Here is a 25,213-nt window from a genome sequence, read left to right as displayed (position 1 = left end):
CATTTGGGCTTTGTTACATCTTCTGTTGTTTAATGAAAGTTTACTGCATTTTTTAAATATCGTGTGTCACCATGATGGTGTTTTGTGTTGGCATGAATGACTGTACACCTTCTATATATTAATATATACTTCTGCTTGCGGCGAAGCTACTTGTAATGAGCTTTGATTCTTCGTGTGGCTTTCTCTTTTACCACCTGGATTATTATGGTGGTTGTCAGTATATGTTAAAGGTACAAAACAGATTTTAATAGCAGTGTGCGTTGTTGAATTTACTTTTTTACATTCAAATTTTCTTGTTTGTAAATTAGAGTTTTATACAGTTACAGTTTTTTGGCCGTAAATGTGTTTACAGTTTTTCCTGTATTTTTTATAAAATTATTTTTGCAACCACAGCTGCCAAAATTATTTTGAATTTTTTACAGTGTAGCCAAGGATAGCTCCGAACTACCCAGGAAGCAAGTCTGAAATTTGTGTACTTTATATTGAGAAACGTGGGGAGACCTACGTCACCAGACTATTTGCCTAATCTTCACAGTACTTCAGACCGTGGTGGAAATGCAGAAAGCAACAGGTCTGGAGGGAAAATAGTTCCTGGGGAAAAAGTTCCTGGTACAATTGTTCGCCTCTGAGAGAGAGAGACAAAGAAACTGCCGAAAGAGACGTGCATCTGCCAAAGAGACAAAATAATTTGTTCTTAATGTATATGTTGCTTTGGAGCTAATATTTTCATAGTTTTAATTGTTGGCTGCAGTTGTTTTGGCAATACAAATGAAAAAATATATTGCAGGAGCCCCGCACATGACATGCAGGAAAAAATAGTAGGCTAAATCGTGTGTACGATTTATTAATTCATTCCCTCAATGTACTAAAACGTGCACACGATTACTATTGCATTCCCTCGATTTACTATTTCGTTCACTCGATTTATAAATTGTGCGCACAATTTACTAATTCGTTCCCTCGATTTGCTAAATTGTGCGCACGATTTAGCAAATCGAGGGAACGCAATAGTAATCGTGTGCACGTTTTAGTACATTGAGGGAACGAATTAGTAAATCATGCGCACAATTTATTTATTTTTTCTTGCATGTCATGTGCGGGGCTCCGTACCCGGGACATCATGTAGGCCTAATTATTTTTTGTTTCATTACTGGCCAATTAGTTACTGATGTGACATGCGGCCGGATTCACGAAAATCTTCTCAGAATTTATGCAAACGTGTATAAAATGCTTTAAAAACTTTAACAGAGATGTCTAGAGGGTATTTAATAGGTCTGCCCCCCACATAAGATTTTTCTAGTTACTAGTAGTTGTTCATTTAAGTCATTATTCAACTTATCGCACGTTTATATAAAAATAACATCTAATCCATAATGAGCCTTAATATATTACACACTCAAGCACATGCATTAAGTTTGCCACAAAGCACAGACAGAAGTAGCCTAATAATTGTGAAAAAGGAGACATTTTAATTATTTATTAATAAACAAATGTTTTCTTGTCAGCTGCAAGATGAAATTCACAGTGCTGACTCTCATCTCCTCAGTATACTGTACGCACCTTTAAAGAGAAATGCAACCTTCACAGATTACATAATGCTTACATTTCAAGCTTTCTTTAGATATATTTCTCATGTATGTGAGGCACCCTTATTTTAAGTTATTTTATTTTCAGGAAAAAAATCAAGTGATCGAGAGGGCACCTCCCTGTCATGCATGTGCATGAATAATTTTCTCACACTCACTTGAATATGAATAATAGAGCACATTTCTTTTCGGTTACAGTACGGGATCCGCATTAAAAATAATTGTCACAAGTCTACAACCGAGACAGATGCAGTTATAACCTGTAAATTGAAGGCTATTTGATGTTTTAAAATGATCTAACGACTGATGCCGCTCCAATTCGTTGATCATTCGTTGTTCTTGATCAAGATTAAATGGATGCATGGCTCTTATAAACTTGTTTTAATAAATCTCTTTTGCATTAAATAATAAAGATATAAAGCAAGTTAAGTTAAATATTGTACAAATAATTATAAAATGCTATAGACTGGGAATAAGATGGAAGTTTCACATTTTGCTTTTATTTATATTTTAGCTTTGTTATTTTGTCCAAAACAAATATTCAATATAGGGAAATACAGACATTATCAATACAAGACACTTAAATAATCACAAAAAATATTATTAATTACATTAAAGTATTAAATTATTTGAAACCAAACATTCTTATACATTTCACACAGATAAATCCTGTACATTATATATAACCCTATATGAAAATACTAAAGCAACAACCAAACAGAAAAAATAAAATAAAAATTTTAATTAAATTAAAGAACACAGTCAACACCAAATGTCTGCCCTAAGTCACTTAATAGTGACTGTATTTTATTCTACTAAACAAAATCTGATCGTATAGGGGAAATGTACTCAATCCAATCTTTTCATAGTACTTAAAACAACTGAGACTTCAGTCTTAAAGCATAGGTTAGCTTTTCCATTGTAAAAATATCATGTACTATATCCACCCAGTCATCAAGATTAGGCAAAGTTGGTTGCAGCCCCTTTTTTTTTTTGCAATTGCTTTCTTACTTGCTATGGTTAGGATTCTGAACAGGTATTTGTTTGGAAAATCACTGGTAATCAAACCCAGGTATATCACCTCGAAACTTAAAGGAATTTGAATCTTAAAAGTAGTTTCTAGACATTTGTGTATTTCATACCAATATTGTTTAATAGAAATACAGCTCCCGAAAATGTGGAAATGGTTTACCTTGTCAACTCCACACTTTCGCCAACAGTTGGATCTATATGACTGATGCTTGATCTGAGCAGGTATGGAAAAAACCCTAGCAACACCCTTCCACGCAAACTCTCTCACAAACAGAGAATGTGTAGTTTTCCATTTTAACTTGCATATTCTTTCCCACTCCTCTACCGAAAGTTGCCTTCACGCTCCCATCTCTTCTTTATGTATAATGTGTCTACCATCTTAGCTTATTGTATCCCACTATACAACTTTGAGATCCCATTTTTACAAACATCTAATTGATAGGCTAGAAGAAAAACTTTTAATAACCTATCTTCTACTATCCTTGATACATCTCCTATAGCATGCTCTACATAGTGACGCAATTGGAGATACCTATAAAAGTCTTGGTTCTCTAGCCCATGATTTCCTTTAAGCATGTGAAAACTCTGCAGTTTCCCTTTATTCAAAAATGTCCAATAGGCAGTTAAACCTTTAGTCATCTATCTTTTTAACCTATTGTCTGTTTTGTTGGGAACAAACTTGGTGTCATAGGCACACCAGCGAAACTATATCATAGAATCTTTCAAATTGCATAATTTCACTACTTTCTTCCAAATGTTTAAGGATACATTTAACCAAGGATTATCTGTGGTTAATAATCTATTTATCAGTACAACATCTCCCAAAGCTCCCTGAACTGGGACATCTTGAGATATAACACTTTCTATTTCCTTCCATCTAGATTGATATACTGGATTACATAAATACACCAAAGGTTTAATCTGGGCAGCATAATAACAATCTCGGAAACAAGGCAGTGCCATTCCCCCCTTTCCCTTCCCTAGCTGAAGTGTTTTAAATCTAATTCTGTTTCCTCCCTTTCCAAATAAATCTTGAAAATAATTTATCTCATTCTAAGAAATACTGCATTGGTATATTCACTGGAAGAGACTGAAATAAATATAATAGTCTTGGTAGAATGTTCATCTTGACTGATTCAACCCTTGAGCTCATGCTTAGAAAGGGGATAAGATTCCATCTTGATATATCACCTTTAATTTTTGCAATTACAGGAGCAACATTGACTTGGAATAATTGTGATATATCTTTTGATAAGATTAGTCCCAGATATTTCATTGAAACTGATTCCCAGTTGAGACAAAAACTCCTCCTAATAAATCCAGGTGGCTTATAATTAAATGTGAGAACCTGGGTTTTCTGTATATTCACCTGATAACCTGAAAATGATCCATATGTCTCAAAAAGTGACATCAATTCTGGAAAAGACTGGGTTGGTTGCTTTAGGTATACTAAAATATCATCTGCAAAGGCAGCTACTTTATGTACACCTTTCTCTATATCTATACCTATAATTTTGTAATTTTGCCTAATCCACTGGTTAAGGGGCTCTATAAATAGGGCAAACAGAATAGGGCTAATTGGGCAGCCCTGACGTGTTCCTCGTTATAGAGTAAACTGATTAGAAAGATCACCATTCACCTTAATTCTCGCTAATGGTTTATCATATAATGTTTGAATAACTTTAATAATAGATTTGTGAAATCCAAATCGATTCATAACCTTTAAGAGATACTTCCACCTAATGGAGTCGAATGCCTTTTCAGCATCCAATCCTACTAATAAAGCTTCGACATTGTTTTTGGTTATATGGCTCATAATATGTAAAGAACACCTTATATTATCTTGAGTTTGTCTTTGCCTTACAAACCCAGTCTGGTCTAAATGAATCTGTTCCGGAATAACTGTATCTAACCTTCTAGCCAGAATGGACGTAAATAATTTGTAATCAACATTTAAGACACTGATAGGTCTGAAATTTCCACACTCAGTTTTAGCGCTACCTTCCTTCGGTATAACCAAAATTATCGCTTCCCTCCATGAGGGAGGGGCCACCCCACCTTTTAATATCCAATTGAAGGTGGCCAGTAACACAGGGGTCAATGATTCTCTAAGGGATTTATACCATTCAGAGATGAAACCATCGGGGCCTGGGGATTTGTTTACTTTCAACCTCGCAATAGCGATATTCAATTCCTCAACAGTTATTTCAGATAACAGTCTCTTATTGTTCTCTGCAGAGACTGTAGGTAAATTCAAAGAATCAAGAATTTTTGTCCACTGGGAATCTGCATCTGTTTGTTTCTGGGAGTATAGATTTTTGTAAAATATTTCAAAATTTTCAAGAAATTCATTTGAGCCATATTCTATTTTTTTGGTAATAGGATTGCGAATCTTGTAGATCGAATTATCCGCCTGTTGTTTACGTAATCTATAAGCCAAGAGTTTAGTAGATTTGCCACCCACTTCATAATATTTCTGCTTAGTAAATATAATTTTTTTCTGTATTTCTTGCATGTACAAATCATTAATTTCTTCCTTTGTCTTTTTAATATCTTTTTCCACCTTGGGGTCCAAATTCCTCATGTGTTGTCTCTGTAATTCCTCTAGATGTTGCTGTAACTTAAGTCTCTCCTGCCTAATCCTTTTGAGTAATGAAGTGGTTGCAGTAATTTACCCCCTCACCACAGCTTTACATGCATCCCAGAGCATAGGTGGCGAAACCTCCCCATTATCTTTATTTTCCAAGTACATGTTAATTTCTGTCTTCATCTGTTCTTTAAGCCCATTTAAAATACTAGAGTTTAATCTCCAAAGCGTAGTTCTTGCTTTGCTATTCAAGTTGAAAGTCAAATAAACAGGACTATTATCAGAGAGATCTATTATTCCTATCCCTCAGCACTTGACCCTATTTCTGTCTTTACTAAAAATAAAGAAATAATCAATTCTAGAATAAACAGAATGAGGTGAAGAAAAATGGGTGTAAGTACGATTAGAATGATTAGGATCTCTCCACACATCCATGATCCCTAGCTCTTTCATAACCATATTAATTTTCTTATAGGCTTGGATTGAACCACTCCCAGAAGAATCCAATCTTGGATTCAGCCTAAAATTAAAGTTTCCTCCACAAATTGTAATACCCTGTGAAGCCATTAAAGTAGCCATTAAATCAAATATATGTTTAAGAGGAGCATATACATTGAGAAGAATAACCAAGGAGCCCTCTACAAACAACCAAATACCCATCTACATTTCCTGTTATCATAACATATCTACCCTCTTTGTCTGTGATAGTAGATATATGTTCATAGTTTATTTGTTTTGATATTAATATTGTCACTCCTCTCTTGTGGCCAGATTTGTAAGATGAAGAAAAAACATGTTTAAAGCCTGACCTATTCAGTTTACTGTGTTCAACCTGTGAGAGATGTGTCTCTTGTAAGAAAGCAATCTGGGCTGTATCTTTTTTCAGTTTTGAATTTTTTTTGCTTCTTTTAATTGGATTGAGAACCCCATTCACATTAAGAGACATCACCATAATATTTCTTAACATATTTACCCATTAATGCACAACTTAACCTGCATCCATTCTTATGATTCATAGAGTGAGCAGACATTCCCCCTACTGCAGTGAACAGCAGTTGAACACTCATAACATAATTAAAACATCAAAGAACTATTAACAAAGCAAAAACTTTAAAGGCCCCCCATACTGATCACAGTGGCAATACAGCTTGTGCACATGTATCAGTTCGACAGCTATACTCCGACATTCATTATTACGCACCTACTATAGGTGAAAACACTAACGTCAGAAACTATTAGAATGGATTAGCCCATTTACGTGATTTCACACAGAAAAAATAACATCTAATTGACAGATCTATCGCTAATCAAAACAAAATTATCAAATCCAACTCAATAGAATCAATGTTCGGGGTAGGGGTCATGTTACCGTCTAAAAGATTGGAGCTTTTCTTTGTAGTTTGGCTTGTCTCTCGTGCGGCCTCATTCCTCTTTCTGACCAGCCATGCGCCAGGTGAGACTTTGAATTCTCTCCATCAGTGTCCCAGGGGGCTGAATGACAGTGATGGGAAATCCCCTGTCAGCTAAATCCTTTGTTGCTTCTTCCGCAGTGTTGTATACCCAGGTCGCATCTGGAAAAAACTCCCGCAGTCTGGCCGGGAAGGGGGTTTAGAACTGGATAATCTTCTCCTTCAGTAGCTTCTTTGCTTCAGTATATTCCTTGAGCTTTCTAATAACGTCAGGGGCATAATCGTGATCGATATTCACTCTCTTGTCATGCCAAACAAAACCCTTCTTCCTCCACGCGGTTCTCAAAATGTCCTCCTTTGTTTTATAACTGAGAAAGTTTACCACGATTGATCTCGGTGGTGCATTTTCTGGCGGCCGTGGAGCGAGCGCTTGATGTGCTCTCTCAATTTGAAGGGATAGAGATGTTTCTCCCTCAGCATATTCTCTACAAAAGCGATCATAGATGGTGAGTTGCCCTCAGCTCCTTCTGCAACTCTTTAGATCCTGTTGTTGTTCTGTCGCGAACGGCCTTCTTGGTCTGTTATTCTCTCTTCTCACTGCATCTGAAGTTTCAGAACCTCCGCCATTACACTTTCGATGTTTTGCGATCTTTCTTCCAAACCCACGATTCGTTCCTCGGCTTCTTCTAATTGGTCATTGGTTTTTTGAATGTCCTCTTTAATTTCTCTTGGCTGATCTGAATTGTCTCTCCTAAACTTACGCAATTCTTTGAGGATCATAGCCAGGCTAACGGTCTCTTCGATTTAGCTGGCGCCTCCCCGCTCCAGTACATTATCATCCGGGCAGACATTTAATGGCGACTCGGCCGTTTGGCCCCATGCTTTTTTTCTCTCTAATCTTTCGGATTGCTGTTGTTTCTTTTGTTTTCGCCTAGTATGTATTTGAGCCCTCTCTTCCATGTTGACGATAATGGTAATTCGAGTTAATTTCTTTTGTTTTTGGGGCTAAATTCTATCACTTTGTCGGATAACTGATCTTTCAAGCTGCCATCAGTTGGATGTCATCACCGGAAGTCCTCTGAAGTTTCACATTTTGCATGTGCATTACAAAGTAAATAATTTTTTACATGCAACTATCCAAAATAAAACCAAACAAGATTTGTAATGAAGATAAAATATGTAGACAAATAAGAATAAATGCTGCGCATTGCACTCAGCATCATGTGCCGCGCAAATCTTGCACTCTGATATTTTAAGGAATATGATACACACCTGCATTTAAATGCGGCTACATTTTTTTTCTTACTTAAATTATATGAAAGCAAGTAAAGAAGTCTCCCTTTAAAATCACTGAAGTTGTCAATTAATGAAGCTCTTTTTTACATCGTGTGCACTTTAATCCATACATTCTTTAGAGTTTCAATGATTTAGCTAAACCGTGCAGGTTTAATTTATTTGTTTCTTGTTTTAATTAGGCCTAAATAATGGGAGAGAAATTATACAGTGCCTCACGTTTTACTAAAATAAAGGAAATAATTTATAAAACACGCAACAATTTCTTAATCAGTGTACAGACAGATATCTTTTTCCCCAAGAAGTTATCTGTCAAATTAAAAGACAAGTAATGAATAACAAAGTTGCGTGACAAAAATGCATGCTGTTTTATTAAAGTAATTTTAAAATTTAAATTAAAAATGTATTTGTGACAAATAAAGGCCTAATATGTGAGAATATTGACATTTTGCATATAAATCCATGTAGCCTAGCTCACTAAAATTGGCTACCACTTTTAATGCTCCGATGCAAAGTAAACCACCATTTCTTTAGGATAATATAACACATGATTCATATTATATAAATAATACTGCACACCTATTAAATGTTTCAAATCTAAAATAAGGTGTAATACTGTGTAGCTTAGAGAAAATATAAGCACAGGCTCATAGGCTTGACATTTATCCTGCTTGAATTCGTTCTAAGAAACTTCATAATTACTAAACTTTCATCTGTGAATATTCAATAATTTAACTACAGTGTTTTTCTTTCATTTTCCCCAACTGCAGCTGTCAAATATAACACATCGGCGAGGCAAAGCTGACGGCTATTTGTGAAAATGTGCTTTGTAAACTTGTTTGATAACTTGTGGTTAAAGCACTACTCAGCAGTCAAAAGCTGCAAATGCACTTTGCAGACGTGGCGGCTCATTTTGGTTGGCCACCTACTGTAATCTTGAACCTCCATCTTTTTTGGATATAACAACCACTGGTGAAGCCCATGGAGACACAGAGGGTCGAACAGTGTTTGTATATAGTAGTTCTTTAATATATTTGTTAATGAACTGCTGCTTATCAAGTGACACTCTGTAGGCTCTCTTTCTGACCGGAACTTCATCAGTAGTAATTATACAATGACTTACAATCTTGGAATGTCCAATTTCATGGGTGCAGACAGATGGCCAATCCCTCATCAAATTCTCCAACTGGGATTTGTATTTATTTGTGGCCACTGTGTTCACAGTCAGCTGTTGGATAAATTGTGAAAGTTCTTCAGGTATATTTGGAGTAGGTAAGGCAAGACAGAACTGCACAGAAGGTGAAGGGATGATTATGGAAATAGAAGGGGAAATATTTCAACAGAATCCTCATCATTGTTAGATGTTAAACTGTACTGTGTATTCTTGAAAACCAAGACAATTCCAGATGAAATTAAAAAATCCATACCAAAGAATAATCGGGACAGTGAAATCAGAATCTTTCATCACATACAATGTCAGCTTGAGTTATTTACCCTGCAGATCACATTCACACTCATTCCTATGGCAGTCTGCATTTGTCCATTTGGCAGCATAAAAGTTTGACCTTCACTGTTCTTGATGATGCAACTGCTTCCAGCATGACTCTTGAATTAATGATAGTGTACTTCCTGTATCTACTATGGTGTGACAGAATATATTACGAAGGACTATTGGTAAGGTGATCATTTTGAACTGTGGTTGTACAGGTTGTTGGACACCCTGCACTACACGAGTGTTAGCAAGTGATGACTTGGGACCTGAATCCTTATTAGGCTGGACTTTCTTCCTTTGAGACTCAGTGTTGACAATCTTCACTTAAGAAGGAACATAAAAAAAATGTTTAAATTGTTGTCATGTGTGAACATTTCTTCTTTCAGTGAGCCACCAGTCATTTGCAGTGTCCTTCAAAACAGATGTGAGAGAAGCTAATATTTCATAATCAGAAAGAGGTCGGATGGCTAGATACTCTTCACATTGTTCTATAAATGCAACTGGATCATCACTACTACCAAAACTTGGAAACTCTACTTTCACCGGTGATTGTGAATTAATCAGGGCTTGAAAACTAAATAAATAAATAAATAAATAATTATATTGGTTCACTCCGAGCAGAATCAATATTTTAACGTTTCTGTTCCTGCATTCCTCTGATATTATTACTGTTCCGAAACCGGTTTGGGTGGAAGAAATACTGGATAATAACGTAATTTTTACAGTGTTGATCTAAATGCAAACTAGGTTATAATTGAACGTACGGTTGTGTATTCACACGTTGAAAGGTACGATGGTGAAACCACGTCAAAATATCAACGTTGATCCAATTTGCAAAATTCAACCATGGTTGAAATTCCGGCTGGATATAAATCCAGTATATTCCATAGCCTGGAAAATATCCCAGCATCTTAGGCCACAGGCAGGGGAAAGACCCTGGACAGACAGCCAGTTCATCAAAGGGCTCACACTTAGACATTCATGCTGTCAATTTGTATTGTCTCTAATTCACCTGTGCTACATGTCTTTGGATTGCGGAAAAACCCACATAGACACAAGCAGAACGTGCAAACCCAGAAGGCCACCTGCACTGACTTGTACATTATTTCACATCGCATGCAGTTGCTTAATGACAAACATAATGCAGGATGATGACTGACTGTGTGACATAGCCTATGCAGTTTAATGCCTCTAAAAGGTGTTTTAAATATGGGTATTTGTCTTATATTTATATCTTTTGATAGAGTTTTGCAATATCACATGAGTGAAAGTGCTGTTTTTTTTTTCTTCTCTGAAACTGCACAATTGCAAATGTGATATTGATTTTATACAATAGTTAAATAAACAAGAAGTTAATATTATGTTTTTGTGTTATTTTGCAAATAAAAATGCTTCCAAACAGTTTCACGGCAGAATTGCTGTGCATCTCTGAGCAACACACAGCATTTTTGTTACTGAATGAATCCAAAGTTTTGAACGAAGCAAGTGTGCAGAAGATTCAGTGCCATAAAGACGGTGGTTCTATTATGACAACTTACTGAAGATTGTAGTATGGCAAAATAGGATTTTAGCATAATGACCCATATCCGGAATTTGTGCTCTGAATTTAACCCATCCAAGTGTACACACACACCGTGAACACACACCTGGAGTAGCCATATTACTGCGGCATCCAGGGAGCAGTGGAGGGGTTTGGTGCCTTGCTCAAGGGTCTCACCTCAGTCGTGGTATTGAGGGTGGAAGAGTGGTTTTGCATTTATTGTTTGTTTAAGCAGGTGAGGTAATGGCAAGCCAACACTCTGAGACAGGGGATGAGTACGAGCCCATTCAGGACTTCACCAGTGAACCATTTGTAGTCAGAAGAGAACTGCTCAAAGAGCTCTTTAACACATTCAGTGAGTTATACATTGATTCTGAAGAAGACAATGCAGCAGTTGATGATGCTGAGGATATTGATTATGTTGATCCTTTTCCACCACCACCTCCTGAAATGGAAGAAAGATCTGAGCTCACTCCAACTGCTTCCATTGCAGAACAAGACAGACAATTGATAGACCAAGTCACAACAGTTAATCTCTTATTTCGCTGAAAAACTATAGTTTCTGTGAAAACATTTTTTACTCATGTGTCTCATTACAAGAGATTTGTACATGTGTGCAGTGAAAATGTTACACAGTTTGAGAATGGAACCTGCAACAGAAACGGTGTCGGTAGTAAAGGGGTATAGGAGCATGTAACCACCTTTCTTGATTTTTGTCGACAGCCAGAGGTGGCACTAAATTTGACAGAGACTTTCACCTAATTCTTTAAGCAGGAAAATCCCTGCCTTGAATGAAATGCATGTAATATTTTAAGTAGAAATGTTTCTTTAAATTACGATAAAATGTTAGAACCAACAGCCTTGTGCATAAAGTGTGGTTGTGCTTAATAATAAGCTTTATACACAGAGAGCTGTGTAGAGCTGTGTTACACACTGCATGAAAGGTAATTTTCAAAAATCCATAATGGGGCACTTTAATAGTGCCCTTTGGCAAGCCAGTCACAACACTGCTTTAGTAGTCAAGTATGTTCAGATTAACAGAAATTAATTTCATAACCCGCCACTAAATGTCTATCGGGCCAGATATATCAGGCTTATCTGTGTGAGCATGTACAATTCCTTACAGCTTATGAGCAGTAGTTCAGTAATACAGTGTGTTTCAGGTGGACAGGCAGCAGCAGTGGAAGGAATATCAGTCCAGGAGCTGAAAATACAGAAGAAACTGTCTAGTGGTCCTCTTGTCGCAAATCACTCTTTACTGGTTCTACCCAGCCGTGTACCATGTGAGGTGAGACACACAAAAATGTCTTTTTTATAATGTGCCAATTCTATATAAACTGTTGTTTCTTCTGTTACTTAAAGGGATAGTTCACCCAAAAATGTAAATATTGTCATCACGTACTCACCCTCATGTCATTCCAAACTCATAAGACTTTCGTTCATCTATGAAAAACACATTAAGATTTTTTAATAAAACCTGAAAGATTTCTATCACCCCACCTAAAGCTGATGCAGCTGATTGCCGTAAAATATACTTGTTTTAAAATAGGGTTTATGACCTATACTGGGACCAGCCATGTGGGGGCAATCGAAACACAATCGCTTCATTTTTGAGGACTAGTGTGGCACACTTGATAGGGACATATCCCTGGCATATCCTCTGCCCTAAATTTGACACACCCCAAAGCAGTGGCGTTGCAGCGTTGCCAGATTTGACGCTGTAGTGGAAACGCACCGTAATTCTACGCCCTTGAATATCTTCAATAAGGGTGAGTAAATAATAGCCAAATTTTAATTTTGCGGTGAACTAACCCCTTTAAGCATTTAGCAGGCAACCCCAATAAAATGCTATTAGCAGAGTTGTATATATGACATGTTTATACCTTAAAATCCCTTCACAGTCCATCAGGGACATATAGAGCAGGTACTTTTAAATTGGCACTCAAGCATTAGATAAGGTTCATACAGCTGGGCCTGAATTCAAAGAGCACTCTATTGGCGCTTTTCCACTGCATGGTATGGCATGGTATGGTTCGGTACGGGTCACTTTTGAGAGGTTTTCCACTGGGTACAGTACCTGGTACTTTTTTCAATACCACCTCTGTTGAGAGTGAGCCGTACTGTTAACAAAAACGTGACTGGTAAACTCTACTGATCACTGATTGACCGGAGAGATTCGTCACTATCTGCGTCATTGAACTTACGACACACATTTAAGGGAATCAGCATTTATTAGGGTCTTAGGTGTCACAGATGTGAATGATTTTGGATATCTAAATGGAAATCCTTGATGGGGCGACGTGAAATGAAAAAAGATTTTCAGGAGTCGCTGCAGTAGAGGCAGCGAAACTATAATGATGTGAATAATCCCACCCCCTCTAAAGCGGTACTAAACTGCAGTGGAAACGCGAGCCGAGCTGAGCCGTGACATGCCGTGTCGTACTGAGCCGCGCCAAGCCGAGTCAAACCATGTAGTGGAAAAGCGCCATATGTTAGCAAATGCTTAACACTGCTATCTAAATGAGCTAGAGCTCTTCACAATGTATAGGCTAGACTAATGCCATGCTGTGTGTCTTCACAGAATCCAATGGAGATCTTCATTCTTCTGCAGGAGGCCATGGCCAGCAAAGATGCAGAGGTGGAGTTCAGTGGGAATAAGCAGCGAGTGAGAGTGAAGCCTGTAAATTGGAATGAGAGCACACTGAAAGTGAATGCACCTGGTAAAGATGGTCTACACTGATGCTTAAATTAAAACTTTAAGGGTGTAGAAAATGTCATGGTTGCATGTTCAAGGAACACATGCCTCAAAAATGATCTGTCATTATTTACTCACCCTAAAAGAAAATAAAAGAAAAAAAAAGCTTGTTACAGCTGACTCAAAACTGAAGTGTCTGTTCTTTGTAATTGCATTTTAAAGGTTTTTTTTTTTTTTTTAAATTTGTTGTTCCATGTTTTAGTGGACTATATTCCTTTAAGAAATTAACATAGGTTATTCATAAAATTATTATTTGGTAGCAATATAATTTGTGTTTACAGATTTTACTGCTGGACATGTGATTGTAACACTTTACAGTAAAGGCCTTGTGAAAGGCAGTGCCTGCTTACAATACTACACCATCATGGAAGATATTGCCCACTTCCTTCAGCAGGCTGTTGATCCTGTGAAGTTTATGTGCCAGGTAAGCACATGTCATTTAAATTTTAACCCACATGCTCAAACAAATTGTCTTCAAATACAATTTTCAGCTTCGGCCCTAAAATATGCAAACTTTTCACGTTTTTTAAATGTGAATTTGATGTAATATTTCGTTTTTAAAAATGAATAAATGAATACAAATAAAATAATAACATTTAAGTGAATCAGCATTTATTAGGGTCTTAGGTGTCACAGATGTGAATGATTTTGGATATCTAAATGGAAATCATAGTTATGCAAACAAATTATGAAGCTGAAAACTTAAACTTGTTAGCTGTCTAGTGCTGTTTTTCAGGCTTTAGTGTTGCTGCAGTCTTCCAATTGTCAATCAGGGGTTTTCTACAACAAATTAAAGGAAACATTTAATGTTGCTGGTAATCCTATGAGGCAAGCCTAAACTTTTATAGTCTTACAAAGATTTATTGTGCCCCTAGTGACATGTAGGCCAATAAGTATATTATACAAATCAGGGGCGTAGCCAGGATATTTTCATAGGGTATTTCCAGGTAGGGACCCATAACCAGTGTGGAGGATTTGTGAAACTGATTTGCTGAAATGGAGCAAGCGGTAAGAAGTTATAATTGTCAGGGCCAGTAGGTATATACGGAAAAGCTGATTGTGATCATCACTGTTTATCGTTCCCTGAGTAGCCTACATGTAAGCAGCTTTCTCTACTGCAAAAGACATTATGGCCCTGTTTATACTTGGTATCAAGATGCGTTTTGGTCAATCTGATCACAAGTGGACAATGGAGACATATACCCGTTTACACCAGGCATTTTAATCCATCTCTTCTCTCCACTTTCGGCCACTTCTGATCAGATTACCCCTCATGGTACTGATTATGTCAAGAGGGTAAATGGGTGGATCCCTCTGTCGGAATCAAAACACGAGTGGGAGGACTATAGTTATCATGCACTAATATCATGTCTGCTTGTACTGTACTCACTGCTGTTGATTCTTTTTCATGTTATCAAGAAATAATACTTCTACATCGGCATGTCAAAGTTTAAATCTGTCTGATAAGCGTGCATCCTTGTATGTCTCGCAATGATTACACATGTATTAGGTCAGTAGGTAGAGAGTAGGTGGTCTTTTGTGGCTGCTCAAACGCATTTGACCACATCAGTGTCTACACTACAAAAGCAATCTGGTCGAATGCATTTTCGATTACCTTTTGAAGTGGTCAAACGTGGACAAGCTCAAAACATTTCACACCCCGTTTACAACTGTATTTAGCGTTGTCCACTTGTGATCTGATCGACCAAACTCGAACAATACAAAATAATTATGTTGTCATTTATGTAATCTACTGCTAACTGTGCATTGAATCATTTAATGCATGCATCGTTAAGTATTCTCGTCATGACCAGGCGCAGCTCGTATTTTTTCACCAAAATATTCATCCACAACATAGACCTCTATATAAACTAAATCAAAAATAAATTGTAAATGTGTTCAGCATTCTGCAACAAATATTTTTTTAAGATTTTCGATACTATTTTAAGTCGTAAAGTAAGCAGTATTGTTAAAATCCCAAGCAATCCCAACCAGTAACTAGTTGGCATGTCTATTTTTTTTTCTATGTGGAGTAGTATATCAAATTAACAAAGTATAATTTAGTTATATATTTAGAATATATTTAGTTTAAATGTGCTCACATGAATAGCCTTTATATGGTTATATTGTGCTTGTTCTATTATTATTCTGTGAATAGACATACGATCGTCTTTCCTCACCCGAATTGCTCCACAACTTGTAACATTCTAAATCAACATTTGGAGGTGATAAATGCTATATTAAGGCAGTTATAATACAGCATTTTATGTGTGTTCTCCAAGCCTGTCAATCAACATGTCAATCAATCACAGGATAATGCAAGGACATCTCTACCAAAATTTTGTCCGCATGTGTTAGGAGATTAGAATGTAAAGTTTACTAAATGTTTTTCATATATTAGTGCTACGACCCAGAATCTGCCCCACTTAAATTTACGGTCAGGAGCCACTACTGGTCATGACGGAGGTGAAGAACCACCAGACGCACAACAGAGATAACATTCTGCCAGCTTTAAATGAGACACAGAGATGAAGTAGTGTGGTAAGATCATGTGTATTTGAATGCATGAACTGTATTATTGATTTGAATTAATTAGAGAGAGAGAGAGATGAAAGTTGCGTGTGTGAATTACGTCTGTGCGTCTCATTCTGCAAAAGTGAATATGTGAGTTTCGTTACTTCAAAACATCAATTTTAGCCCCTAGTTGCTGAGAAATATAATGTAGCGATTCAGTATCGAAGCTACTATATTTATAAAACTTGTGCGGCAGCGTTGACAACAAGTGTTCATGCTCGTGAGTAGGGTTGCAAAATTCCGGGAAGACTGGAAACTTTCCATGGGAATTAACGGGAATATATGGGAATTAATGTGAATTAACAGGAATTAATGGGAATAAACTGGAAATTTCCAGGAAATGGAGACTTAAATGTAGCTGAGAAAAAAATCTTGCAACACAATCTTGATTAAAACAACCTGATTTAATGCAATTTCAATAAAAATTTCTACCCTACGCATTGCTCAATCACATGCACACAACACACTGCTTACTGCAGGGCTATTGAGGCCACACACCCTACATGCACTGTGCTTTCCTCCATAACATGAACAGATCATTTCTGGAATCCTGCACACAAAATATCAAAATGTCCATCTTGGTAAGTATTTATGTAAATTACATGAATATTACAAAAAATTGGGTAACACTTCAGAATAAGGTTCCATTAGTTAATGTTAGTTAACTACTTTAGTTAACATGAGCTAAGAAAGAACAATCCTTCTACAGCATTTATTAATCTTAGTTGATGTTAATTTCAACATTTACTAATGCATTATTCAAATCAAAAGTTGTGCTTGTTAACATTAGTTAATGCACTGTGAATTAGCATGAACTAACAACGAATAACTGTATTTTCATTAACTAACATTAACAAAGATTAATAAATACAGTAATAAATGTATTGAGCATTGTTTGTTCATGTTAATTATTACATTAACTAACATTAACTGATGGAACCTTACTCTAAAGTGTTACAAAAAATTGTTTAAAATTTCCTTGTGCTGTGTATAATACTGTGCAACTAAATTAGGCTATACCATTGTAAAAACGAATACACTGACTGAACAAACCAGACTGGAACAAACATTTAGGTGAGATAATAAAACAGGAGTCTAAAAAATGACCCTCCCCCACACACACAGTCCCCCCCCCCCACCCCCAGTCACCTAAAAGGGGGATTCCCCTCCAGTTCCTCTGAAGCCACACTTGCTGCATTTGAGATTCGAGTTTAACTAGTAAATACCAAAAAGTGTTTATACAGTAGCTAGCTAGCCAGTAAAATCAAGATTTTAGAGTTTGAGTTAGCAATTTTTCATTGAAAATGTATGAGGTATAAACTAGCTCAAGCTGTGATGCTCTTTCTGCTATCCAATTTTCTGTTATCATACAGTAGTACAGTACTGGTCAAAAGTTTGGAAACATTAGCTACTATTCATTTATTTGATCAAAAATACAGAACAAAATAGTTATATTGCACAGTATTACTGGCATTACAATTGAAAATAATAATTTTCTGTTTTAATATGCTTTAAAATGTAATGTTTTTTTCTGTGACGCAAAGCTGAATTTTAAACATAATTACTCCAGTCTTCAGTGTCACATGATTCTTTCAGAAATTATTCTAATATGCTTAATCATTTATAATATGCTAATTCTAATATGCTTACACAGTTGTGCTGTTTAATTTATTATTATTATTATTATTATTATTATTATTATTTTATTCTTTGAAGAATAAAGAGTTAAAAAAAGATCAGTGTTTATTTTTTAACAATACACTATCATTCAATTAATTTGGGGTCAGTATGTTTTCTCTTTTTTTAAACAAATTAATACTTTTATTCAACAAGGATGTGTTAAATTCATAAAAAGTAAAGACTTTTGTTAGAAAAGATTTCTATTTTGAATAAACACTGTTCACTCATCATTCATCAATAAATCCTGAAAAAAGCATCACAGATTTCCCCCCAAAAATCCAAAAAAATTATTTTAAAATTTAAAATTTGTATTAGTTTGCATGCATGTGAGCCTATGTGTCATAACCCGACTCAAAGGCCATGACAAATGCGAAGAGGACACGAAGAATTGCCAAAAATAAACATATTTATTATAACAACTTAAACTAACAATTAACAATATAGAGTGTGTTAGTCAGCAGCATCAGTGGTGTAAATGTGGATGAGTGGCTAGAGTAACGTTTTGGTGTTGAGAAGCGGTAACAAAACAAACTATAACAAAACAAAGGTGTGGTGGTGCTGCTGCTAGCAGGAGTGGAACCGAATCAAAGCCCAACTGAAATCCAAAGAGCCGGAGTATTTATCCTTCCCACAGAATCTAGCGCAGGTGTTCCCAATCTGGCTCTAGCACAGGTGCTGCCAATCTGGATTACGGGCACTGATACCTTCAAGGACAAAAGGAGACTGTAAACTGCCCAACACCACACAGTTAAAGACCTAACCATGCCTGACCGTCACACCCCCCCCCCCCTTAAAGTCGGTGTTCCCAAGGACCACTGGCCCAGCAATAACACCTAACAAAACTACTCAATGTAGCTAAATAACCTAAATTACATCAATGACACAAAGAAGATACATAACCTCCGTCTCAGCTACTTCACCTGGAAACTTCCTCACTTGTCCTCAGTAACCCCGATACCTGAAAACCAGATTAAGAGAAATACATACAGAAGAAACATTTAGGACAGTACAAGAGACATGAATTTTGGAGCTCATACTAATTCCCATCAATGCAGAGGAGCACGAGAAAGCGCATCTGCAATAGTATTCTCTGACCCCTTTATGTATCTAATATCCAGGTTATAAGCCTGGAGAAAAAATGACCAACGAGTCAATCTCTGGTTGGGACATCTGAGTGACCGCAAAAAAGTTAGCGGATTGTGGTCAGTATAAACCACAGTTGGCTCTCCTGCTGCTACATAGACCTCAAAATGTTGTAAGGCCCAAATAAGTGACAACGCCTCCTTCTCAATTACAGAATAGTTACTTTGGTAACTGTTAAACTTTTTAGAGAAAAAACTGACTGGCCTCTCCAAACCCTGATCATCCCGCTGGAGCAAAACGGCACCTGCTCCCACCTGACTGGCATCCACTTGAAGCATAAAAGCTCGATCAAAGCAAGGAGCTGTTGGGCGGGAGCAGAACACAACAACATTTTCACATTATCAAAGGCTTGTTGACAACAAGCCGACCAATCAAATTTCATCTTGGTCTTGAGCAGTTCGGTGAGGGGAAAAACCACCGTGGAGAAGTTTTCGTAAAAACCTCTATAATAACCCACTAAACCCAGGAACCTCTGAAGTTCCTTTTTTGTGGTGGGTTGTGGATATTCTGCTATTGCCACGACTTTGGCCTGGACTGGAGCCACATGGCCCTGACCTACCACATGGCCAAGATATGTCACTGTGGCCATGGCAAAGCTACATTTAGCCAAATTGATGGTCAGGTGTGCTTCCACCAAACGCTCAAACAATAAACGAATGCGCCGAAGATGCGAGTACCAGGTGTCACTACAAATGACCACATCATCAAGATAAACAGAACAGCCTGTCAAACCAGATACTACATGATTCATCAACCGTTGAAATGTTGCGGGGGCATTCTTTAACCCAAATGGCATCACTTTATACGAATACAAACCCGAAGGTGTAGTAAACGCAGAAACTTCCTGGGCACGCTTTGACAAAGGCACCTGCCAATAACCTTTAAGCAAATCAAATTTGCTAACGAATTTGGCAGATCCCACCTGATCTATGCAATCATCCATGCGCGGAATCGGAAAAGAGTCTGATTTTGGGACAGCGTTTACTTTCCTAAAATCAGAACAAAATCTCGGTGAACCATCATGTTTTGGCACCAAAATACAAGGAGAGGCCCAACTGGATGCACAAGGAATAGCAATATTATTTTGGAGCATGTAATTCATCTAAGCATCCAAATAACTCCGTTTAGCTGGTGCCACATGATAAAAATGCTGTTTAATCGGCTGAGCATCTCTAACATCTATGTCATGTTCAATCAAACTGGTACGTGAAGGGATGTCACCAAACAGACATGAAAACTTGTGTACCAAGTCAGCCAATTCGCTACGTTTAGACTCGGGCAGATGAGCTAACAATTTATCCAAATTACAAAGAGACTCCGAATTTTTTAGTCTCCCACAGAGCAGACTTTCGTCTGGCTCTGGCACCCCATCTGACTCCTGCGTCAAAACCTCTGAAGTCACCAAAAGCACTGGGCACACAACATTCTTCACATCTTGACCTGAATCAATCTCAACTACGCGTTTGTAATAAGGTTTAAGGAGATTAACATGATACAGTTGTCGAGTTTTCTTACGTCCTGGCGTCTCCACAATATAGTTCAACTCTGAACTCTTCTCACTCACAGTATATGGACCAATATATTTAGCTTGAAATGGTGAGCCCACAATAGGCATCAGGGCAAGGACCTGGTCACCCGGACTGAACTCCTGTCTCTCGGTACGTCTGTCATAAAACTTTAATTTTACTTTGAGATACACCCAATTTCTCTTGTGCCATACACCCAGCTTTAAACAAACAGTGTCTGAACCCATTCACAAAGTCAATCAGATTCTTCGGTGGCTCAGTATCAATACAGCCACTTTTTAAGACCGCTAAAGGACCCCTCACTGTATGCCCAAAAACCAGCTCATTCCGGCTAAAGCCTGTACTTTCCTGTACAGCCTCTCGTGCAGCCAACATTAGCCATGGGAGTCCATCTTCCCAGTCTCTGTCTAACTCCATACAGTATGCCCGCAAAAGAGGGAAGTAGTTGGGCAACTAATGCTTGGTAGCATAAAATGCCAAATCATAGCGCACAACAAACATCTGCTGCAGGACTCCTCAGAGTCTGCATCTAAAAACAGTACATGAAGAGTTGGAAGCGTAAGCGCCAAATCAAATGAACGTGTCTGCATTAGTACAGTGCAGCAGGTAACAGAGAGAGAGAGGGGAAAAACCACCTACTCACTGTTATAGCTGTTATAAGAAATACTCTGAAACACGTGAGCTCTTCCACTTATTTGTTTCACCTCAATTCATGAGAATCAAAACGGCAGATCTAGTGAGACTGACTTGGTTTAAAGGGGATTAATAAATGAGGAGTGAGTGGATTTTTATCATTGTAGGGTGGTTGTGTTCACACACTGCCAACACACATTTATATCCAAACACTGTAAAAGTGGATTTTGCATAATAGGTGCCCTTAATTTAGATAATGGGGCATGGATAGATTTGAAACAATATGATTGCAATGATATTAAATTAAGTGATCTTCCCTTTATTGGAACATCGGTTAATAAAACAACAACAGCAAAAAAAAAATAAAATAAATAAATAAAATATAAACCAACAACAACAAAAAAAAAACAGCTGTTTTAAAAATAAATACATTTCTTCAACTCTTAAAACTACCTCACCCTACCTCACTAGCTGCCCCTCACCAGCTATTCACACCTTACACAGCCTATGCAGCCGTTTTCCCATACATATAGCTTTATGTACTTGCATTTGCCTTCTGCCTCTCTCTCTATGGTGTTCCCACAAGTGTGCCAGTATGTCGCAGACATTCCGCAGACATCCAGCCCTGTCAGCGCAACAGGACGACCTGGAAACCCAGCAGGGCACTGTGGTGGACATCCTTCAGCTCAGAGCAGCCAAAGACCTGCAACCGCAGAGAAAAGAACAGTGAGACTGCGACACAAGTAGACACCTGACACCTAGCCTGAACCACCAGGATCTGACCAGCATCATCCTCTCCTTGGCCCACATCCTCACAGGCCTCAGACAGGAGGTAAATGAACTGAACTTGCAAGTCACAGAGTTCTATAGGGAACTGACACCTGCTCAATGAGAGAAAGCACAGAACAGATGCAAGGAACCTTACAGAATGGTGCAACAGAAGGAAATCACCAGTCTTCAGGAATCGCTAACAGCTGCTGGACGCCGAGAGCAGCTTGAAAAAAACACCAGACAGGACTCGGAAAGAGTACTGTTTTACACAAAGTCACTGTTAAAAACAACATATTTGACTTAATGAGAGAGACACCAGATCTAAGGCCTTAGAAGGCAATCTACATGCAGCCAGAGCTGAACTCCAAACTCTGACTCAGCAATTCTGCAACATTAACGAGGAGCTTGACATGGTTCAGAGAGAACTGAAAGTCCTACAGACTGGGCATGGACTCAAATAAAAGGCACCCTGCTGCATGTCACACAGCCAGCAGTTCAAATCCCCTCACCCCTGTACACAGATACAAAGGGAGGAGCCAAACCTTCTGTTTGACATTTCACAAGTCAGCCTCCTGAAAAGCTCTGCACTGCAGAAGGAAAGGGATTTATTCAGGCGAGCCCTGAAACAGCACATGGAATAACACTCAAAGATCTAAACCGAATGGCCAGAAACATCCCTGCATTCACACCAGAACTTGCAGGAGAACAAGTCCACGCTCACTTAAGAGAGATTGACTTTTACCTGCAGTCTTGGACAGGTGTAAAAAACCAAGGTAGACTCTATCTGCTCTGGATCACCTCTAGCCTGGAAGTGCGACACTTCCTGGCTCAACAGCCAGGACACACCCTATCGGACTACCAACAGCTTAAACAAGCCATCATAAATGAATTCTCAGACGCAGAGTCTGAACACGGACTGATCGCTGCCCTAGACACCAAACAGGGCCGTCATGAAACTCCCCATGATTACTACCTCAGACTTCGACGAGCTTAATTCAGAGCTTGCAGTGAACCTGGCATAGAGGAAGACACTAGCTTTAAGAGCCTTTTCCTCCGAAACCTCCCCCATTGTAAGTCACCATATACATTTACATTTAGTCATTTTGCAGATGCTTTTATCCAAAGCGTCTTACAGTTGGGGGACACACATACTTCAGGGCATTGTGTATGTTGTTACTGTTTTTGTATATTGTCTTTTGTGTATTGTATGTTTTATTCATGCTTATGATAGATCACTAGTTAATATAACCTAATTTATACAATGTTTGGTATCAATGAGATCGTCTTCTGATGATCTAAATGATATATGTTGGTACATAGGCAATATATTAGTGTTCTAAGAACCTTAAGTAATTTTACATTAACTCTCAATGGAGTTGCGAATTACCATGCTTTCAGACAAAGGGCCATAAAACTCTTCATTATTTTTTCCAATCTTCCACTTGGAATTTCATCCTTTCTTATTGGACAAGCCCATCCTGAGAGGCTTGAATCTTCTGAGACGTTAAAAGGCTCACGCACAGTTCCGCCCAGGTTCTTCTTCTACTAGTCCTTCTGCTGCCCTCTGTTGTTCTTCTTCTGCTAAGTCTTCTGTCTTCCAGATGAGGATGTGAGCTAGAACGCTTCTAAGGACACCCTAAGCACATGCCAGGCCCTCGGCCTTGACTTTCCATTCATCAAAGATCCTAGGATCTCAGCTGATGTCTCTCTTAGCTCTTTTTCACTTTCCACTGGGAAGAAACTCCCAATCACATTCGAGTCAGAACATCTTTGGAATTCATCACCCTTCAAACCAGGAAGAACGTGATCGCGTCTCCTACACCACCGAACCTCCAAACCATCGAGACTTTCATCCGAGACTGCATCCAGACACTAGTTCCAGGCCAAGGCAATGCAAGTATCGTACATTTAACTAAACGAAACAGAGGATTAGTATAAGATATAGATCCCGTTATAAATGGCACTCATGGTTTTACGCAGGTGGTTAACTGACTCTTTTCATAGTTTCATTTTCCATTTTCCCTTATTCCTTACATCCTCATCCAAGTCTTATTTGCCCTTTCCCCTGTATGAGTGATTGTATGTTTGTTTGTTTGTTAGACTAGTTTGTAGTTAAAGGGGGGGTGAAATGCTCATTCTCACTCAATCTCCTGTTAATCTTGAGTACCTATAGAGTAGTACTGCATCCTTCAGATCTCCAAAAAGTCTTTAGTTTTATTATATTTATAAGAGAAAGATAGTCTGTACCGATTTTTTTCGGAAAAACACGAGCGGCTGGAGGCGTGACGTGTGGGTGGAGCTAAAGAATCACATGCGCTACTTTTACAACATTTGTGTGTGTTTACTCGTGGTTTATGAGGACATGAATTGATTTATGTATTATTGTATGTGACTTATCAGTACACACGCGGAACCGTTTTGCACATCAGACTAATATTTTCATAGAAAAACTATGGAATAGTAGCGCATTTCAATGAAGAAGCGCGCTTTATGATTTATTATTAAATAATTCATTTATTTTTCATTGACATTTTTTCACACGCATTGTGTATTGTTGTTTGGAGTGGTTTAACAATAAACAAACAGAAACCTACAGTGGCCAGCTAAACAAATGTATTTAAATATACACACACACCATACATCGCATGCTGTTTACTTGATGTGCTTACGCGCCGATAGCTAAGTTAACAACACAGATATATTTGAAGCAGTTTTACTCACCGCCTGCGGTTCCAACACACGATCGTGACCCTTTTTCGTTGGGACTGCATCATCCTTAAGAAATAAACGCTTTGCAAATCCGGCGTCAAACTGGGACTTGTTTGTAAAACAAGCATCTTCGAAATGCAGGAAACAAACAAAAACACTTGCACAACTCCGTTGATGCTCTTTAAAAATAAACTCCATCCACTGGTCCCTTAATGTTGTTTTTTTTGGTAATCTGTGCAGGGTTGTCTTGCCCTGGCAACCAAAAACACACTTCTTTGGTGACATTTCGCTCTTTCGCTCTGGTGAGTGAATGTATCTGGCTCTGGTCTACGTAAGGAAATTCCGCACCCTTCCGGGAGAAGTGCCCTTAGGACCCATATAAGGAAATTCCGCACCATCTAATGTCACACAGACCCATACTCGAAAAAAACTTTCCGAAACTTGTGACAAACCGAACTTTGTTCCAAAAATACTCCTTCAAAC

General features: G+C 37.9%; 1 protein-coding gene across 1 annotated transcript in view; it reads left to right on the top strand.

The window, feature by feature from the left end:
• LOC109052121 (B-cell scaffold protein with ankyrin repeats-like) overlaps positions 1 to 25,213 on the top strand; it is a 173,663-nt gene that overhangs the window by 35,383 nt on the left and 113,067 nt on the right. The window contains exons 3-5 of the mRNA XM_042728372.1: positions 12,103 to 12,227; positions 13,521 to 13,659; positions 13,976 to 14,118. Of these exons, the coding sequence (XP_042584306.1) occupies positions 12,103 to 12,227; positions 13,521 to 13,659; positions 13,976 to 14,118 (407 nt within the window). The remainder of the gene's footprint in view (positions 1 to 12,102; positions 12,228 to 13,520; positions 13,660 to 13,975; positions 14,119 to 25,213) is intronic.

The sequence above is a fragment of the Cyprinus carpio genome, chromosome B7 (assembly GCF_018340385.1).
Source record: "Cyprinus carpio isolate SPL01 chromosome B7, ASM1834038v1, whole genome shotgun sequence".
Classification (NCBI taxonomy): Eukaryota; Metazoa; Chordata; class Actinopteri; order Cypriniformes; family Cyprinidae; genus Cyprinus; species Cyprinus carpio.
Note: the sequence above shows the minus strand (reverse complement) of the source record. Positions and strands in the feature narration are given on the sequence as shown.